Source organism: Vipera ursinii, assembly GCF_947247035.1.
Source record: "Vipera ursinii genome assembly, chromosome: 3".
Lineage (NCBI taxonomy): Eukaryota > Metazoa > Chordata > Lepidosauria > Squamata > Viperidae > Vipera > Vipera ursinii.
This window is the reverse complement of record NC_139516.1, coordinates 40,378,514-40,395,267: the sequence shown is the minus strand read 5'-3', so window position 1 is coordinate 40,395,267 and position 16,754 is coordinate 40,378,514. Positions and strand designations below refer to the sequence as shown.

The window sequence follows — 16,754 nt, the reverse complement described above, 5'->3', positions numbered from 1 at the left end:
AATGAAAACTTAGTTTTCGGTTAGCCCACTTTTCCCAATTTCAATATATAGTAACTATCCTGTCCAAAATAGATACATTGTTCATTTCAATACATTCTTATTTTATACTGGTTTGTTCTGTTTAACATCTTAGTAGTATAAATCAGTTCTAATAAATAGCTTTCTTTTCCCTTAGAAGTCTAAAAATTAAGTATAAATCAGTGTATATCTTTTAAAAATTCCCCTTACGCCATAAAAGGAAGAGAAAGGAGAATATTAATATTTCAATATTTCAATATTAATATTTCATTAATTGTTAAAATATCTTTTATTATCTCATTGCAAAATCTATAATACAATTCAAAGTTATATTCTAATAACTAATCTATTTCATTATATAAAAGTTACCTATCTAAAATGCATACATATTCTATTTATTATCCTTACAGTTGATCTAATTGACAAAGTATGTTTTATTGTTTGTGGCTAATTTTCATTCCCTTAAAAATCTAAATCCTAAATATAAAATCAGTTTACTTCTTGTAACAGTTCCCCTTGGCCCATTAAAAGAGAATTTAAGCTTTATTATTGCCAATCCCCACATTTACAACAACAACAAAAAAGCAATAAATAATTTTTAAAATCTAACTCTCGCTTTCATCTTGTGCCAGGCAGGCTTCCATATCATTGCCTTTAACTTCTTAAATGTGTCTCCCTTTCTTCCTACAAAGATTGTTTGAATCCAGGGAGAACATCCAATTATCAATTTTTGAAAGAAAATGGCCCCTTTATAATCATTAAATTTTCATTCTAATAAGTCCAATCTCCTTGTTTGGCGTAGCACAGTTGTCATTAATTCAATCTGATCTTCTTCTCCTTTCAAATCCATCTGGCTTAGATAAGAGGCCATGTCTAATGTTGTAATTTTCGTTTGGTTGGTTAGAGTCTTAATGTACTGTATTTGAGGGTCTTTGGCATCCTCCATTTTAATATTGCTTTCTTCAGCTTCTGTTATTTGTTGGATTGTAGGTTTTATAGTTGAGATCAAAGTTTGGGCATCAAGGCTCTCAGTAGATTGTAGTTGCTGTGTTTTATAGTCCCCTATTTTGTTTTTGATTTCCTCATCCTCTGTTAGATTTTGAGTTGTCAGTTCATCATTTGAAGTCAAAGTCTCATTAGGTGAGTTTATGCTGTCAGATTTGTCTTTAAGTTTAGCTTTTATTTCTTCAGTCATTGCCAAAATTGTATCAAGAATGAGTTTATAGTCAAGTGGTGGGATGTATTCTTCCATTTCTTTAGTATTTTGCAGATAGGCCTTTAGTGGAGGCTAATTTAAGAAAAGCCAGTAAATATCCACCTCCACTATTCCTAAAAATTGTTTTCAATGCCAGGTGTTCCCAATTTTTATCTTTAAAGATAGTGTCAAGGGTAACTCTATTACAGCCAGATCTCAGAGTTTAAAAAAAAAAGGTTTACTCACTATACCAGGTTTTGCCACAAGATATCCTCACTTTCATATAGAATCCTTTTTTTTATTTATCCAAAAATCCAAAATAAAGTAGCTTAATTAATTCTTTTGAGGCTTTAAAGTTATAAATCCCCAGGTAGGCAGCTGCCGAATTTTTGAAAAGGGGGGAGAATTTTCCAAGAAAGTCCCACAGGAAAGAGATTAGGGAAGTAAGAAGGGTAAGGTCTCACCCAAATCCTCCAGACTGCTTGGTTGTGCTTAGATGGTGCTGTGGCTTTCGGCAGGGAATGGCTTAGCTCGTCTTCTTCGGGCCAGAGGAGTACTCTGGATCAAACGGAGGGCTGCCACCCTTCCACGATCTCAGGGAGCTAGCCTCCTCATGGTGGTCATCCCTCCAGGGTGACTTTTAACCCTTTGCAGGGTCCTCCGAAGGAGTAAGACCGGACGGCAGTGGGAGAGAATCTCCCGGCTCGTCCACTAGCGTCGCGTGCACAAACCGGAAGCCTCCACATGGTTGTTCTTATGGGGGAAAGAAAGGACAGGTATGTACAACCCCTTCAGCTCCAAGATGTTTGAAATACATCCAAACATATCTAAAATATAATAAATATCAAGGAACAATTGGGATTGTAATTTGAAAAGATGCCAACTACTTGATCTCTAAATAAATAAATAAATAAATAAATAAATAAATAAATAAATAAATAAATAAATAAATAAATAAATAAATAAATAAATTTTATATACATTCTAAAATAGTCAAAACCACGTCAAAGATTTAGTCTGGTTCATACTTTCAGATGATGCAATCTGAATTCATTTCCTTCTCTAATATGTAGATCTGAACACTGAGAGAGAAGGTCTAAGGATGAGTTGTGACAGCTGGGAATTCTCCCCAAGTTTCTTGTGGTGTCCAGGTGTTGTGAGCCGAGAAGCTCCACCATAAGGAGAGAAGAAACACTAGGCACCATAGCCCATCTCTAGAGCTGGCTGTTAGAATTGCAAGGTAGTATGGAGGAATCACATTGTATTATGTATTCCCAGTGTATCTTTCATTTTTACCATTTCATGGCTCCTTTCCTTTCCATTCCATTTCTATTTTGACAGTGATAAGAACTGAACTGTTAGCTTCCAGAGAGGTACCAGCTTTGATAGCACCATGGCTGATCCAGCCTTAGGTAGTATAGTTATTTTCTCAGTTTATTAAATCACTTCCCAGGAGCTAAATTCAGGCCAGATGTGACTTATTGACAGATTGGCTAGTCAGCATGGGGAGCTGCTACTACAATAAAAACATTCATTTGAGATGCATTCGAGAATTTTCCCCTCAAGAGAACCAAATGGAGAATTCTTATTTCCCGAAGTCTAGATACAAAACACAGTATGAGAGATGCCATCTACGTAAACAGAAAATATATTGGCTTTACTTCCAAAACCTTAACTGGAGCCTGATCAAAACAGGCTTTCATTGTGTTTATATTTATTCAAGAACAGACCTTTTTAAATCTGGGAAACAACATTTTTGAATAAAGAGATTTAGTTGAATGTATATAAATCCTGCCCACAATTAGTTGTGTGTAAGAGAGATCAAAAACAGTGGTACCTATTCCTCAGCTATAAGACATTTGACTAAATTATGCCTTTATATTTCCAATTACAGTGCAAAACAACACAACTGTAATTTGGCTACATTTATCACAAACTGGATACACAATCTGAAATACCTAGTTTCTTATTGCTCTAGTTTCTTATAGACTCTGAAGTTACAGAAAAGTTTTTGGGCTAGCTGTTCATTAATTTATAATTTAAATTTATATAGATATCCCTGTGGCTGTGTTCACATCATACACTGGACATTAGCCAGTAATATTTTAGCCTGGCTTACTGTGTAGAGAGATTAATGTTTTACTTTCTCATTTTATTTTTAGTCTATACTTAGTGGAAGACACTGCTACTGTGGCAAACATTGCCTTAATCCAGTTACTAATTCCTTGTATTAGTCCATCAAATCAAGACCTTTGCAGCTTGAAAGGGAGAGTATATGTCAGAGTAGACAGAAAAAAAGGAAGATAAATATATACATAAATAAATTGTGCACACAACGCTTTGAGTAAAATAACCTCCAAGTTCGTATATGGTAAAGCCAGAAAAATCCCACAATTCAAATCTGCTATTACATTTGGCAGACTTTCTTTATTAGTATAAATGAATCGGGAGTCGTTAAGGACATTGGAACATTTGTTCTATCAAACACTTCAGAAAACGGGTCTGTTCTAATGTCATTCTGCTTCACTCATGCCTCCAAGTGCAAATGTTCTTAGTATGTATTCATGGTTAGTCAGCCTTTTGGATTAGAATGGTTATCCAGAACCAGTATCCTTGTATTTCATGTAGGGAAGAGAAAAAAAACTACAGAAGGTTTTGTTTCCTTTGCACCAGCTTGTTGATTCAAGTGGTCTTAAATGCGGGCAGTAATTATCATAAACTGTTTAGGAACGAAACATGAAACAGATGCCAGTGCATCTGATCTGTGGGATGATGATTTCCTACTATCTTCACTTGTGAACATAGGGACTACTACAAATTTTTTACTGATTCCCCAATTTAATAGGAATTTTATAGAGAGAAATATAACTGTAAAGTACAGGGGGAAAAGAACAAAAAAAAGTAAAAAAAAACCCAGAGAGTTAAAAAAAATGAAACAGTATTAACATGTTGGCAATATTATGCTAAAGATATAATTATTTTTTGTTGATTGTGCTGCATTCTGGCTTAGCTGATAATATGAACCAGGTTTCTATGGCTCACTGAACAAATATTACTAAAATTAATGGGTAAGTTGTTGTTGGTATATGTTACCATCAATGTGTGAAATTAGACATTTTATAGAATGCCTAGAAATCTATAGAATGCTAAAAAAAATGGGGTGCCAAAAAATAAAACGCTTAATATTACATGCATTTCCTAGGTATTCTATGCAGTGCCAAAAGGCAAAGCAGCAAAGTATAAAATGTCATTCTAGCCTTCCTAGTTGCAACAAGTAAGTCAATACAGGTCTTTTTCTCTTGTTTATTTGTTTGTTTGTTTTTCAGTAAGAAAGTCCTGTACTTTTTTTTTTTTTGCATTTCTTCTTTCATTTTCATATATGTCGTTTCAATAAAGGGTTAGGGTTAGGATAACACTAGCCCTTTTCATGAGCTCTTTTCATACTTTGCCAAAATAGTTCTTGTCATTCTGCATTATGCCTAGGTATTATATACAATGCTTAGGGAAAGTAAATAGCATATTAAAATAACACAGACATTTCATACTTTACTTAAAAATGTCCCACATTCTATAGATTTCCTAAGCATTCTATACCAGTGATGGCTAACCTTTTAGAGACCGAGTGGCCAAACCGCAACCCAAAACCCACTTATGTATCATTGGGTGCTGGGTGGGTGTGGCCCATTGGGTGGGCGTGGCTGCAGTGGTAATGGCAGACTGGGTGGGACTAAAAAGTTCAATCAATCAATTCCAACTTTGTGAGATTTTTTTTCCCCGCGAGAAGTTGAAATTGATTGATTCTTTGAACCTTTTTTTTTTCTTGCACATGGCAGCGGAAGCCTAAAGGAAAAAGGTTTTATAAAGCCCAGCTGAAGGCCTAGGACTGGGGCGATGGCACGCGTGCCCACAGAGAGGGCTCTGCATGCCACCTTTGGCACCCATGCCATAGGTTCGCCACCACGGTTCTATACAATGCCAATTTTTCACACATTACCGGTAACATTCACAAATCCAACTACAAAATACTCCCGTATAATCAATAGAACTTAATTTAGAACTTCATGAATTTTAGTCTCATTGATTCAGTAAGTCAACACCAAGCATACATACAAGTCTGGCTCTTGTATGTAGATAAGGTTAATAAAGTATATATGTGAGAAATTCAAAACTATCCATTTACAATAAAAAAAACCAGAACCAATGGCCCCATTTTTTAAAAAAAAGTCTTTACTTACTTAAACTAGTTTACTTCTGGATATTTATGCTTCAAGTGGATATGAACAAGAATCAGGTGAAATAAAAATGAAATGAGGTGGAGGGAAGGATAACAAATGGAATAATATCCAAATAAATGTTTTTACAGCTTGTATGCAGTATCTCTTAAGGACTTTGAACAAGGTTTATAAATGGAACATAGCTTGCTATTAACAAAATAAACAGGCCTCTGCCTATTAGACTGCACTGTGCAGAGAGCTCATTCAAATATAGTTTTCTGCTTTATCAGGTCACTGAAAATTTATTCTCAGCATATGAGAAGTTGAACTGCAGAGATAGTACATGGGGATTGACAACAAAGCTTAGCAATCCTGAGCAAGTTCTTTCACATGGTTTTTCAATTGGGACAATAAACATTATAGAACATTACAAATGTATTCATAAGCTCTCTGCACAGTGCAGTCTAAGCAAAGCACTGATTTGCAACTTAAAACAGTTACAAATGACCTTTCTGCCTCAAATGAAGGACAATTGATCTTCAAGTACCATATCTTCATTGTTTTAGGCATAATAAAGGTAAATACAGTAAATCTTATTTTCCACTGTTCATTGCTCTTCATACATTTGCTGTCCATTATGTGGGCTAATGACTGTTCCCTCATTCTCCCCCCCCCATTATATTTTTAGTCTTCCTCTCTGATTTTCAACCTATTTCTGTTTGGTTCTCCTGATATTAACATGCTAATTATATATATTGATGTGGATCTGGTTACCTAAGGTAAAATTCTATTATGGATAGATTAAGTGGCCATTTTCTATTCATTATCTTATGAAAGATTTTGATAGGACATAACTACTAAATGTAAAGGTAAAGATTTCCCTGTCTAGTCATTTCTGAGTCTACTAACCATACAATATAAAACAGGTTGCACCTTGTAAACCATAGTCACTACTTCTTAATCCTGGAAATTATGTTTACATCTAAATCTGTACTTGATACTAGACAGCCCATGCCCCACAGAGTCATTATTTCAGAGATATTTCCTTAAGAAGCTGGCAGGAAGCATCAGAAATCTTCCTTTCTCCCTTGTTTCCTTCATTCCTTCCTTCTTCCCTGTTCCTCCCTCCCTCCCTCCTTCCTTCCTTCTTTTCGTCCCTCCTTTTCTCTTTCCCTCACACCCCCTCCCTTCCCTTCTCATCATTCTGACCTTATCTTCCTTACTTGCTCCCTTCCTCCGTCCACAGTGGGGAAGGTGCATGGGAGTGCACAATAAATGTCCTTTAGCTTGGAGAAAGTATGGGGGACATGGGTTGGGAATAGGAAGTAGGCAGCAGAGTCCAGGAAGGGTGCATGGAGGTTCATGCCTCCCAGATCCTTCCCTCTCTCCCTCCCTTCCTTCATTTTTCTCCATCTCTTCCTTCCTTCCCCTTTCTTTCTCTTCCCTTCCCAGCAGGCAAGAAAGTGGCTACTGGGGTGAAAGAGGGAGAAAAGGATTGCAAGAATGTCTGGGAAACTGTCACAGAGCATTCAAGATGACATGAACATGGCAACAGCCTCTTTTGTAAACTCACTTTTCATACTTGATATTATATTTTTCATTTTGCTTCTCCCTTACATATTATTTTGCAAAGCAAATGCAGATGGTACAGACACAATTCTCAGTTAGGCATCAATTTCTTGAATCAATTTTATTTACTCCCAAAAGGCCTAAAAGCAATTTACAAATATAATATAAACTTGGCATTGGTAAAACAGTTTAACAAATAAAATATTTAATAAATATTACACAATGTTTTCTTTACTTTCTTTGTTTGCTTCTGAAAACACTGTGACAATTATATTTACTGCATAAACTGGGAAGTTATCATCACTATTAAACTGTCAAGCTCATAAATATTTATAATTCTAAATTGGATAGCTTTGTACATTTGATTTATAAATAAACAAGCATTCCTTTGAGATCCTATATAGACAAAAGACTTGTTAGGAAGGCTAGACAAATTTTTTTAGGATGTTGTCATAATAAACAGTAGCCAACAATAGCAACTCCTATGACGAAAGAAAGCATAAGGATCTTGATCATCATACTGTATAAAGGTAAAGGTTTCCCTTGTCCAGTAGTGTCTGACCCTAGGGGACAGTGTTATGATTTTCTTAGCTGGGAGAGCCAGCGTTGTCTGAAGACTCTTCCATGGTCATGTGGACAGCATGATTGTACTTGGAAGCACATGGAACACTGTTACCTTCCCATCAAAGTGGTACTTATTTATCTACTTGTATTTACATACTTTCAAACTGCTAGGTGAGCAGGAGCTGGGGCAAGAGGCAGGAGCTCACCCAGTGGTTGGATTCAGCCAGTTCACACCAGTTTGGCAGAACCAGTAGCTATTTTTTTGTTGCCCAGGCCCAGAATGGACTTCCAGAAGTGGCATCCACACAGAGAACCAGTTGTTCACATATTTGAATCCCACCAGTGAGCTCACCGCCTTCATGGATTATTGCCTTGTCGTGGCAAAGGGGCTTGTGTAATTCAATGAAGCTATGAACTATGCCATGCAGGGCCACCCAAGATGGACAGGTCATAGCAGAGAGTTCTGACAAAACGTGATCCACTGGAGAAGGAAATGTCAACTCACTCCAGTATCTTTGCCATGAAAACCCTAAGGACAGTACCAAAAGGGAAAATGATATGATGCTGGAAGATGAGCCCCTCAGGTTGAAAGGTGTCCAATATGCTACTGGGGAAGAGCAGAGGGCTAGTACTAGTAGCGCCAGAAAGAATGAAGCAACTGGGCCAAAGCCGAAAGGATGCTCAGCTGTGGATGTATCTGGTGGTGAAAGGAAAGTCCAGTACTTAAAGATTTTTTCTCCATAGGAATCTGGAATGTAAGATCCATGAATCAAGGAAAGCTGGACGTGGTCAAACAAGAGATGACAAGACTGAACATTAACATCTTAGGAATCAGCCAACTAAAATGGACAGGAATGAGTGAATTTAATTCAGATGACCATCAGGTATACTACTCAGAAGAAATGGAGTTGCCTTCCTAGTCAATAAAAGAGTAGGAAAAGCAATACTGGGATACAATCCCCAAAATGACAGAATGATCTCAGTTCGAATCCAAGGCAAACCATTCAATATCACAGTAGTCCAAGTCTATGCCCCAACCACCAGTGCTGAAGAGGATGAAATTGACCAGTTCTATGAAGCCCTACAGCACCTTATAGAACTAACACCAAAAAATGATGTCCTTATCATCATGGGGGATTGGAATGCTAAAGTAGGAAGCCAAAGATAACCGGAATAACAGGCAAGTTTGGCCTTGGAGTACAAAATGAAGCAGGGCACAGGCTGATAAAATTTCATCAAGAGAATACAATGGTCATAGCAAACACCCTTTTCCAACAATCCAAGAGACGGCTCTACACATGGACATCACCAAACAGTCAACACAGAAATCAGATTGACTATGTGCTCTGCAGCCAAAGATAGAGAAGCTCTATACATTCAGTAAAAACAAGACCAGGAGCTGACTGTGGCTCAGACCAGGAGCTTCTCGTTGCAAAGTTTAGGCTTAAACTGAAGAAAGTAGGGAAAAGCACTAGGCCACTCAGGTATGAATTAAATCATATCCCTGTTGAATATACAATAGAGGTGACAAATAGATTTAAGGATTTAGATCTGATAGACAGAGTGCCTGAAGAACTATGGACAGAGGTTCACAACATTGTACAACAGGTAGCAACCAAAACCATCCCAAAGAAAAAGAAATGCAAGAAAGCAAAATGGCTGTCTGAGGAAGCTTTGCAAATAGCTGAGGAAAGGACAGAAGCGAAAGGCAAGGGAGAAAAAGAAAGATACACCATAATTACAGAGAATAGCTAGAAGAGATAAGAATGCCTTCTTAAATGAACAGTGCAAAGAAATAGAAGAAAACAATAGAATAGGGAGGATTAGAGATCTGTTCAAGAAAATTGGAGAGATGAAGGGAATGTTTCATGCAAAAATGGGCATGATAAAGGACCAAAATGGCAGGGACCTAACAGAGGCAGAAGAGGTGGCAAAATTACACAGAAGAACTATACAAGAACGAGCTTAATGTCCCTGATAACCACGATGAGGTGGTCACTTACCTCAAGCCAGACATACCAGAATGTGAAGTGAAGTGGGCCTTAGAAAAGCTGAACAACAACAAAGCTAGTGGAGGTGACAGTATTCCAGCTGAGCTATTCAAAATGTTAAAAGATGATGCAGTATAAGTGCTACACTCACTTTGCCAGCAAATTTGGAAAACTCAACAGTGCCAAAGAATGTTCAAACTATCGCACCATTGCACTCATTTCACATGCTAGTAAAGTTATGCTTAAAATCCTACAAGCTAGACTCCAGCAGTATGTGGATCGAGAACTACCAGAAGTACAGGCAGGATTTTGAAGAGGCAGAAAAACTAGAGATCAAATTGCCAACATACACTGGATCATGGAGAAAGCTAGGGAGTTCCAGAAAAACATCTATTTCTGCTTCATTGACTATGCTAAAGCCTTTGATTGTGTGGATCACAACAAACTGTGGCAAGTTCTTAAAGAAATGGGAGTACCAGACCATCTTATTTGTCTCTTGAGAAAACTATATGCGGGTCAAGAAGCAATGGTGAGAACTGGACACGGAACCACTGATTGGTTCAAAATTGGGAAAGGAGTCCAGCAAGGCTGTATACTGTCACCCTGCCTATTTAACTTATATGCAGAGCATATCATGAGAAGGGCAGGGCTGGATGAATCAAAGTTGGAATTAAGATTGTCGGGAGAAATATCAACAACCTAAGATATGCAGATGATACCACACTAATGGCAGAAAGTGAAGAACTAAAGAGCCTCTTGTTGCGGGTGAAGAAGGAGAGTACAAAGTTGGGTTGAAATTTAACATTAAGAAAACCAAGATCATGGCATCCAGCCCTCTCAATTCCTGGCAAATAGATGGGGAAGAAATGGAGGTAGTGACAGATTTTATTTTCCTGGGTTCCAAGATCACTGCAGATGGGGACTGTAGCCAAGAAATTAAAAGACGCTTGCTCCTGGGGAGGAAAGCCATGGCAAATCTAGACAGCACACTAAAAAGCAGAGACATCACCCTGTCAACAAAAGTGCATATAGTCAAGGCTTCCCAGTTGCAACATATGGCAGTGAAAATTGGACTATAAGAAAGGCTGAGCTCCAAAGAATTGAGGCCTTTGAACTATGGTGCTGGAGAAGACTCCTGTGAGTCCCTTGGACTGCAAGGCGATCAAACCGGTCAGTCCTAGAGGAGATCAACCCTGACTGTTCTTTAGAAGGCTAGATCCTGAAGCTAAAACTCAAATACTTTGGCCACCTAATGAGAAGGAAGGACTCACTGGAGAAGAGCCTAATGCTGGGAAAGATTGAGGGCAATAGAAGAAGGGGACGACAGAGAATGAGGTGGCTGGATGGAGTCATTGAAGCAGTAGGCGTGAGCTTAAATGGACTCCAGAAGATGGTAGAGGACAGGAAGGCCTGGAGGAACATTGTCCATAGGGTCGCGATGGGTCGGACACAACTTTGCAACTAACAACAAAAGTATAGTATAGTATAGTATAGTATAGTATAGTATAGTATAGTATAGTATAGTATATAGTGTATAGTGTATAGTGTATAGTGTATAGTGTATAGTGTATAGTGTATAGTGTATAGTGTATAGTGTATAGTGTATAGTGTATAGTGTATGGTATGGTATGGTATGGTATGGTATGGTATGGTATGGTATGGTATGGTATGGTATGGTATGGTATGGTATAGTGGACAACCACTTACGTATGAGCCAGCAGTGTGCTGTAGTTGCCAAAAAAGCCAATGCAGTCCTAGGATGCATCAACAGAGGGATAGTATGAAGATCAAATCAAGTCTTAGTACTGCTTTATACTCCACTAGCGAGGCCACACTTGCAATACTGTATCCAGTAAGATGTTGAGACTCCAGAAAGACTATGGGGAAGAGCAACAAAGATGATAGGGAGTCTAGACACTAAACCCTACAATGAACAATTGTGGGAGCTAGCATATGTCTAGTCTCACAAAGAGAAGGACCAGGAGTAACATGATAGCACTCTTCCAATATTTGAGGGGCTGTCACAGAGTAGAAGGAATTCTTCTTCTTCCCCAAAGCACCTGAGGGCAGATCAAAAAATAACTCGTGGAAGATTATTAAAGGGAGTTCCAATCTAGAATTAAGGAGAAATTTTCTGACAGTGAGAACAATTATTCAGGGAGACAGCTTGTCTGCAGAATTTATGAGTGCTAGAGGTTTTTAATGGAGACAAGAAGAGATTGGACAACCATTTGTCCAAAATAATATAGCGTTGCTTGCTTGAGCAGGGGTTTGGACTATAAGACCACCACTGGATTCCTTTGAATCCAGTTATTCTATGTTGTATTATAAACTTTAGCTCATATGCCTAACTTATTTTTATGCTATGGTTTCATCTCTACATGGCCATTGCACAATAAATAGAACTCAAATCTCACAGGGGATTTATCCAATTAATACCCTTGAATTTGCATCCAAATCCCTGGATCTAATTAGTAGTGCCATCTGTTTCTGGAAGCCATGTTAATGTATTACTATCTTCCTTGCAGGCTATTTTATGTGGCAGTGTTTTATATCTTAACAATTAAGTCAGCATAATGCAGTACAATGCCCAGGCTTTCATTTTTGTTTTCCTTACAGAGGGGCCTTTTCGGAAGTCTTCCTGGTGAAGCACAGAACCACTGCCAAGCTTTTTGCTTTGAAGTGCATTAAAAAGTCACCAGTCACCCAGGATAGCAACCTGGAGAATGAAATAGTTGTGCTGAAGAAGTAAGTATAGTTGGGAATGCATGACAGAGTTTAATGTTTCTTTCAAACTTCTTTAAGAAGGCTACAAGTTACTTATTTTCGATCAATTGGAAGTGCAGAAAAATTAAGACTGTCTCATCTGGCAGAAGGCTTCTTAGATGAAACATCAATATTCTTTTTCTGCTTAAAATCCACTAAAACAGTACTCCTCAATCTTAGCAACTTTAAGATGTGTGGACCAGCTAACAAATGAGGGCTATTGGACATGAACCATAAATAAACTGTGCACTCAGAGGAGTATTGTACCAGAAGCTGTTTTCCAATTTAGCTAAATCCCTACCCCCACATACAAAATATTCCTCTCTTTTACTATATATAGTCCTCACTTAGCAACCACTCATTCAGCAACCTTTTGAAGTTACAATAGTGTTGAACAAGTGGAACGTGCAACCAGTTCTCACACTTACCATTGCAGCATCCCTGTGGCCATGTGGACAAAATTCAGATGTTCATTGACCAGCTTGCATTTCTGACCCTTTACCATCCCATAGTCACATGATCACCATTTGTGACTTTCCCCACCAGCTTCCAACTAGGAAAGGTCAATCTGGAAGCCAGCAGGAAGTCACAAGATGTAGTCACATGAAGTACTTGTTTAATGACCAATGTCTTCACTTAATGACTGCCATAAAAATGCCATCATAAGTTGTCATGGTCATGCTTAGTTAATGATTGCATCTCTCTGTGATAGAGTTTCCAGTCACAATTAATGTCCTTAATCAAGGACTCAGGTTTTCAAGATTCATGATCATAGCCTTGAGGAGCCTGTTTTCTGGCCTATAGACATCAACAACACAGATCCATTAAAAAGACACTGGATGGTGGCCTAAAGTCACACTGTTAGCTCATCAAGCAAATCACATCCATACTCTATCAACCTCCCAATTCCAATGCCTGGGAAACAGGCAGATCTTCATAATCTTTTGAAATACCAAAGTTAAGGCTATGTGTATTTTAGTGAGGAGACTATTCACCAAACAGGCCCATGACAGAGAAAGTATATGCTCTAGAATCCACTTTGTGATACTACTACACTGATGAGAATCAAAGTATGTCCACTCTGCCAAATCTAATGGGAAAGACAAAAACATCAAGGATAGGATTCATTCAGTTGGAAATTGTGATTTAGGTAGATCTTCAATCTGATCCTTTAAGTATATTTACCTCATCATGAATCCAGAAGAAAGAAAATGTGAGAAATTATTTTTAGAATAAAACATTTTAACAAAACTATACTAGTAAGAAATCTTACATCTTGCTGCCTTCCGAATAGTATAAGGAACATAAGAAAGGGTAAAATTTCTAAACAAGAGAAAACATGTTTTGTAATGTTCTTCTTTTCTTTCCATTAATGTATAGCAAACAGTAGTGGGGAAAATGGATCTCTTGTTATTAGAAGCTGAAATATGTGTTTGTTCCGTAAATTAAAGTACCAGAGTTCAGTCCGAATGAAAAACATCTGGCACAAAGGAGGGATGAATGTTAGCTTGCTTTTTAATGATCTGTTATTCTGTCAGACCCATGTTGCATTCTGTTTTTGGTTGCAGAATAAAGCATGACAACATAGTAACCCTTGAGGACATTTATGAAAGCACAACTCACTATTATCTGGTAATGCAGCTGTAAGTATCAACACATACATTATGTAAGAAGCAAATGTTGCACAATTCTCCCAGTCAAGAGTCAGCTGAAAACATCTAGGTCACACTAGGTTGCAGAAAGTGGCATTAAACAGTCCGAATAAAATTGTGGGAATGTTTTTGTTTTTTAATGGGAGCATTATAAACATCTGTTTTTATGCTTAAACGAAGAATGGCAGCCATAGAGATATAACCCAACCCAACTCAACAGTCTTTATTGTGCTATCAACACAGTCCCTCTATGTTGTAAGTGTATAGTATTTAAGTATAATATCAATTGTGTCAGATGAAGCCGCAAAAATGTAAAATACTATTATTACAATTTAAATAAATTAAAGGTAAAGGTTCCCCCGCACATGCGTGCTAGTCGTTTCCAACTCTAGGGGCTGGTGCTCATCTCCATTTCAAAGCCGAAGAGCCAGCGCTTGTCCGAGGACGTCTCTGTGGTCATGTGGCCGGCATGACTAGACGCCAAAGGCACACGGAACACTGTTACCTTCCCACCGTAGTGGTCCCTATTTTTCTACTTGCATTTTTACGTGCTTTCGAACTGCTAGGTTGGTAGTAACAGGCGCTCACTCTGTTATGCGGCACTCGGGATTCAACCCGCCAAACTGCCGATCATCTGATCGACAAGCTCAGCATCCTAACCCATTGAGCCACCACGTCCCTTTGACAATTTAAATAAAAGGTTTCTAATGAATTAGACCACTTTATATTGTTGATCTGATTAATTTTGCACTTAATTTCTTAGGTTTAATCATAGTCTAACAGAAAAAGTTCTAAGAAGGGTTCTGCTTTCTCTTGTTCTTTCTTGAGATTCTTTTTTAATGGCTTTATTTTATTTATTGTTTATTAATTCAATTTATTATTATATATTTACTGCTTGATCTTCCTGCTCTTGACTTTAAAGCACCAGAAAATCTCAAGCAGTTGAAGATTCTCTCCCCCTCTACCTCTTCCACCCAAGTAGTTCAAATTGTTCCTCCAAAATTAATTCATCAAGTGAAAACTTGGAATTTTATAATATATTCAAGTTTTTTGCAGCCTAGTTGCAGTCTACCCATCTAGCCTTGTGGCAAAGAAATAATATTTTCCTGGTTGGGGTGGTTCTAAAAATGCATTATCTCAAATATGTGAATAACGCCATGAAAGCAGCTTCTTCTTTATGTCTATAATAGTGTGTTGTAAAGAATAAAGAAAAAATATGATTGTTAATAACAGTATGAAAAGTATCTTTATATCAAAATTATATTCTTCCTATACTGTCTCTGACCCCCCCCCTTATGATCATTTTTATGACCCACAAATAACCAAAATTAGAAAACCATGTTGCAAATCTATTTCTTTCTCTGATAATTAATAATCAGGCTAAACTAATTAACCTGAGCAAATAATAGCACACGAACAAAAACCTTTCATGGTACAGAGTTTCCCTGGGTACACAGAGGTGGTACCAAAGCCAACATATGGGCACACATCAAAGGGGAACAGATCTACACATTCAGCAAAATATGAGCTGAATGTCCACCAAATTAAATATTACTGAGGGCACATTCTTTCTCTCCCTTCCTCCCTCTCTCCCTCCTTCTGTCCCTCTCCCCCCCCTCTCTCACACACACACCATAAAAGATTCCCAGTTTCTGCACTTTCGAGGGCTTATGCTCTCAAATGAAAATGAAATTTGAGAGCATAAGCCCTCAAAGGTGCAGAAAGGGAATTTTTTATGGTGTGTTTGTGTGTGTGTGTGTGAGAGAGAGAGAGGGGGGGGCATGGATTGGGAGCTTAAATACTTCTAACAATTTGGCAAGCCAGCCAGAAATCTGAGACTAACCTGGCCAGAGGACTTCACCCAGATGACACCAGACCATCTTGTCTGGGGATGTGGCTCCCAGACTCTGCCCGCATGGTACTGTTAGTATAGGGAGTTTTGAATTTTGAACTAGACAGCTGCTTGAATGGAAAATAATCAGTAAGTACCTCAATTTTTTGTGTGCGTTTGTGCCCAGGGAGACTCTGTGTGTGTGTGTGTGTGTGTGTGTGTGTGTGTGTGTGTGTGTGTATCCCTCTCTGCCTCTTTCCTCCCATTGCAGCTGGACCTTACTTCCAGTTTCATTCCCAGCTACAGCCAACCTCCTACAAGCCCCATCAAGGTTTAGAAGAGAAAAAGAGAAGAGCATGGTATCTCATTTGTAAAAAGGGATGGCCAATAGTGAATGTTAAGAATTATGCAACATAACATCCGTGAGTGGGAGGATTTCTACACAGCAGACAGATGGATCCTAAACAAAAGTAGCATGGCTCATTTCACTCACATTCAAAAGAGGAAAGAATTAATGAGAAAATATCTAACTTTTGTATGCTGAACATTTAAAAGGGAAAATAGGCTTGCTTGTCAGCAAAAAACAGACTGAATTGGAAGAAAATTCATGCAATGAAGATATTTCCTGCTAATTATATGCTAGTAAATTACATCAGGCAAGAGGGAACTTCTTTATAGGCCAGATTTAATGAAAACAGAATCTAGTCATTTGGAGACAGGCACAAGCATTGCCTGGTCTAAGGCTTAACTGTGTTTAATCTGTCTTGTCCTGTATTGTAAGCAATTCATTTTTCTTTGCAGATCCAAGTGTGATACAAACCCAAAGGGCAGCAGTTGCAGTTTATTTCTAGCTGAGGTCTTAAATTGCTTAGTGATGAAATTGAGAATTAAAATTAAATGTGTTTATTTGTGCTATGATTTCATATGTAAATTGGGCATTATTGCTTGCACTGA

General features: G+C 38.0%; 1 protein-coding gene across 1 annotated transcript in view; it reads left to right on the top strand.

Annotated features, from left to right (window-relative positions):
* The window catches only part of CAMK1G (calcium/calmodulin dependent protein kinase IG), a gene marked incomplete at both ends in the record, with an annotated part of 30,669 nt that overhangs the window by 2,239 nt on the left and 11,676 nt on the right, over window positions 1-16,754 (top strand). Inside the window, 2 exons of the mRNA XM_083358134.1 lie at window positions 12,171-12,299; window positions 13,886-13,960. Coding sequence (XP_083214260.1) covers window positions 12,171-12,299; window positions 13,886-13,960 — 204 coding nt within the window. The remainder of the gene's footprint in view (window positions 1-12,170; window positions 12,300-13,885; window positions 13,961-16,754) is intronic.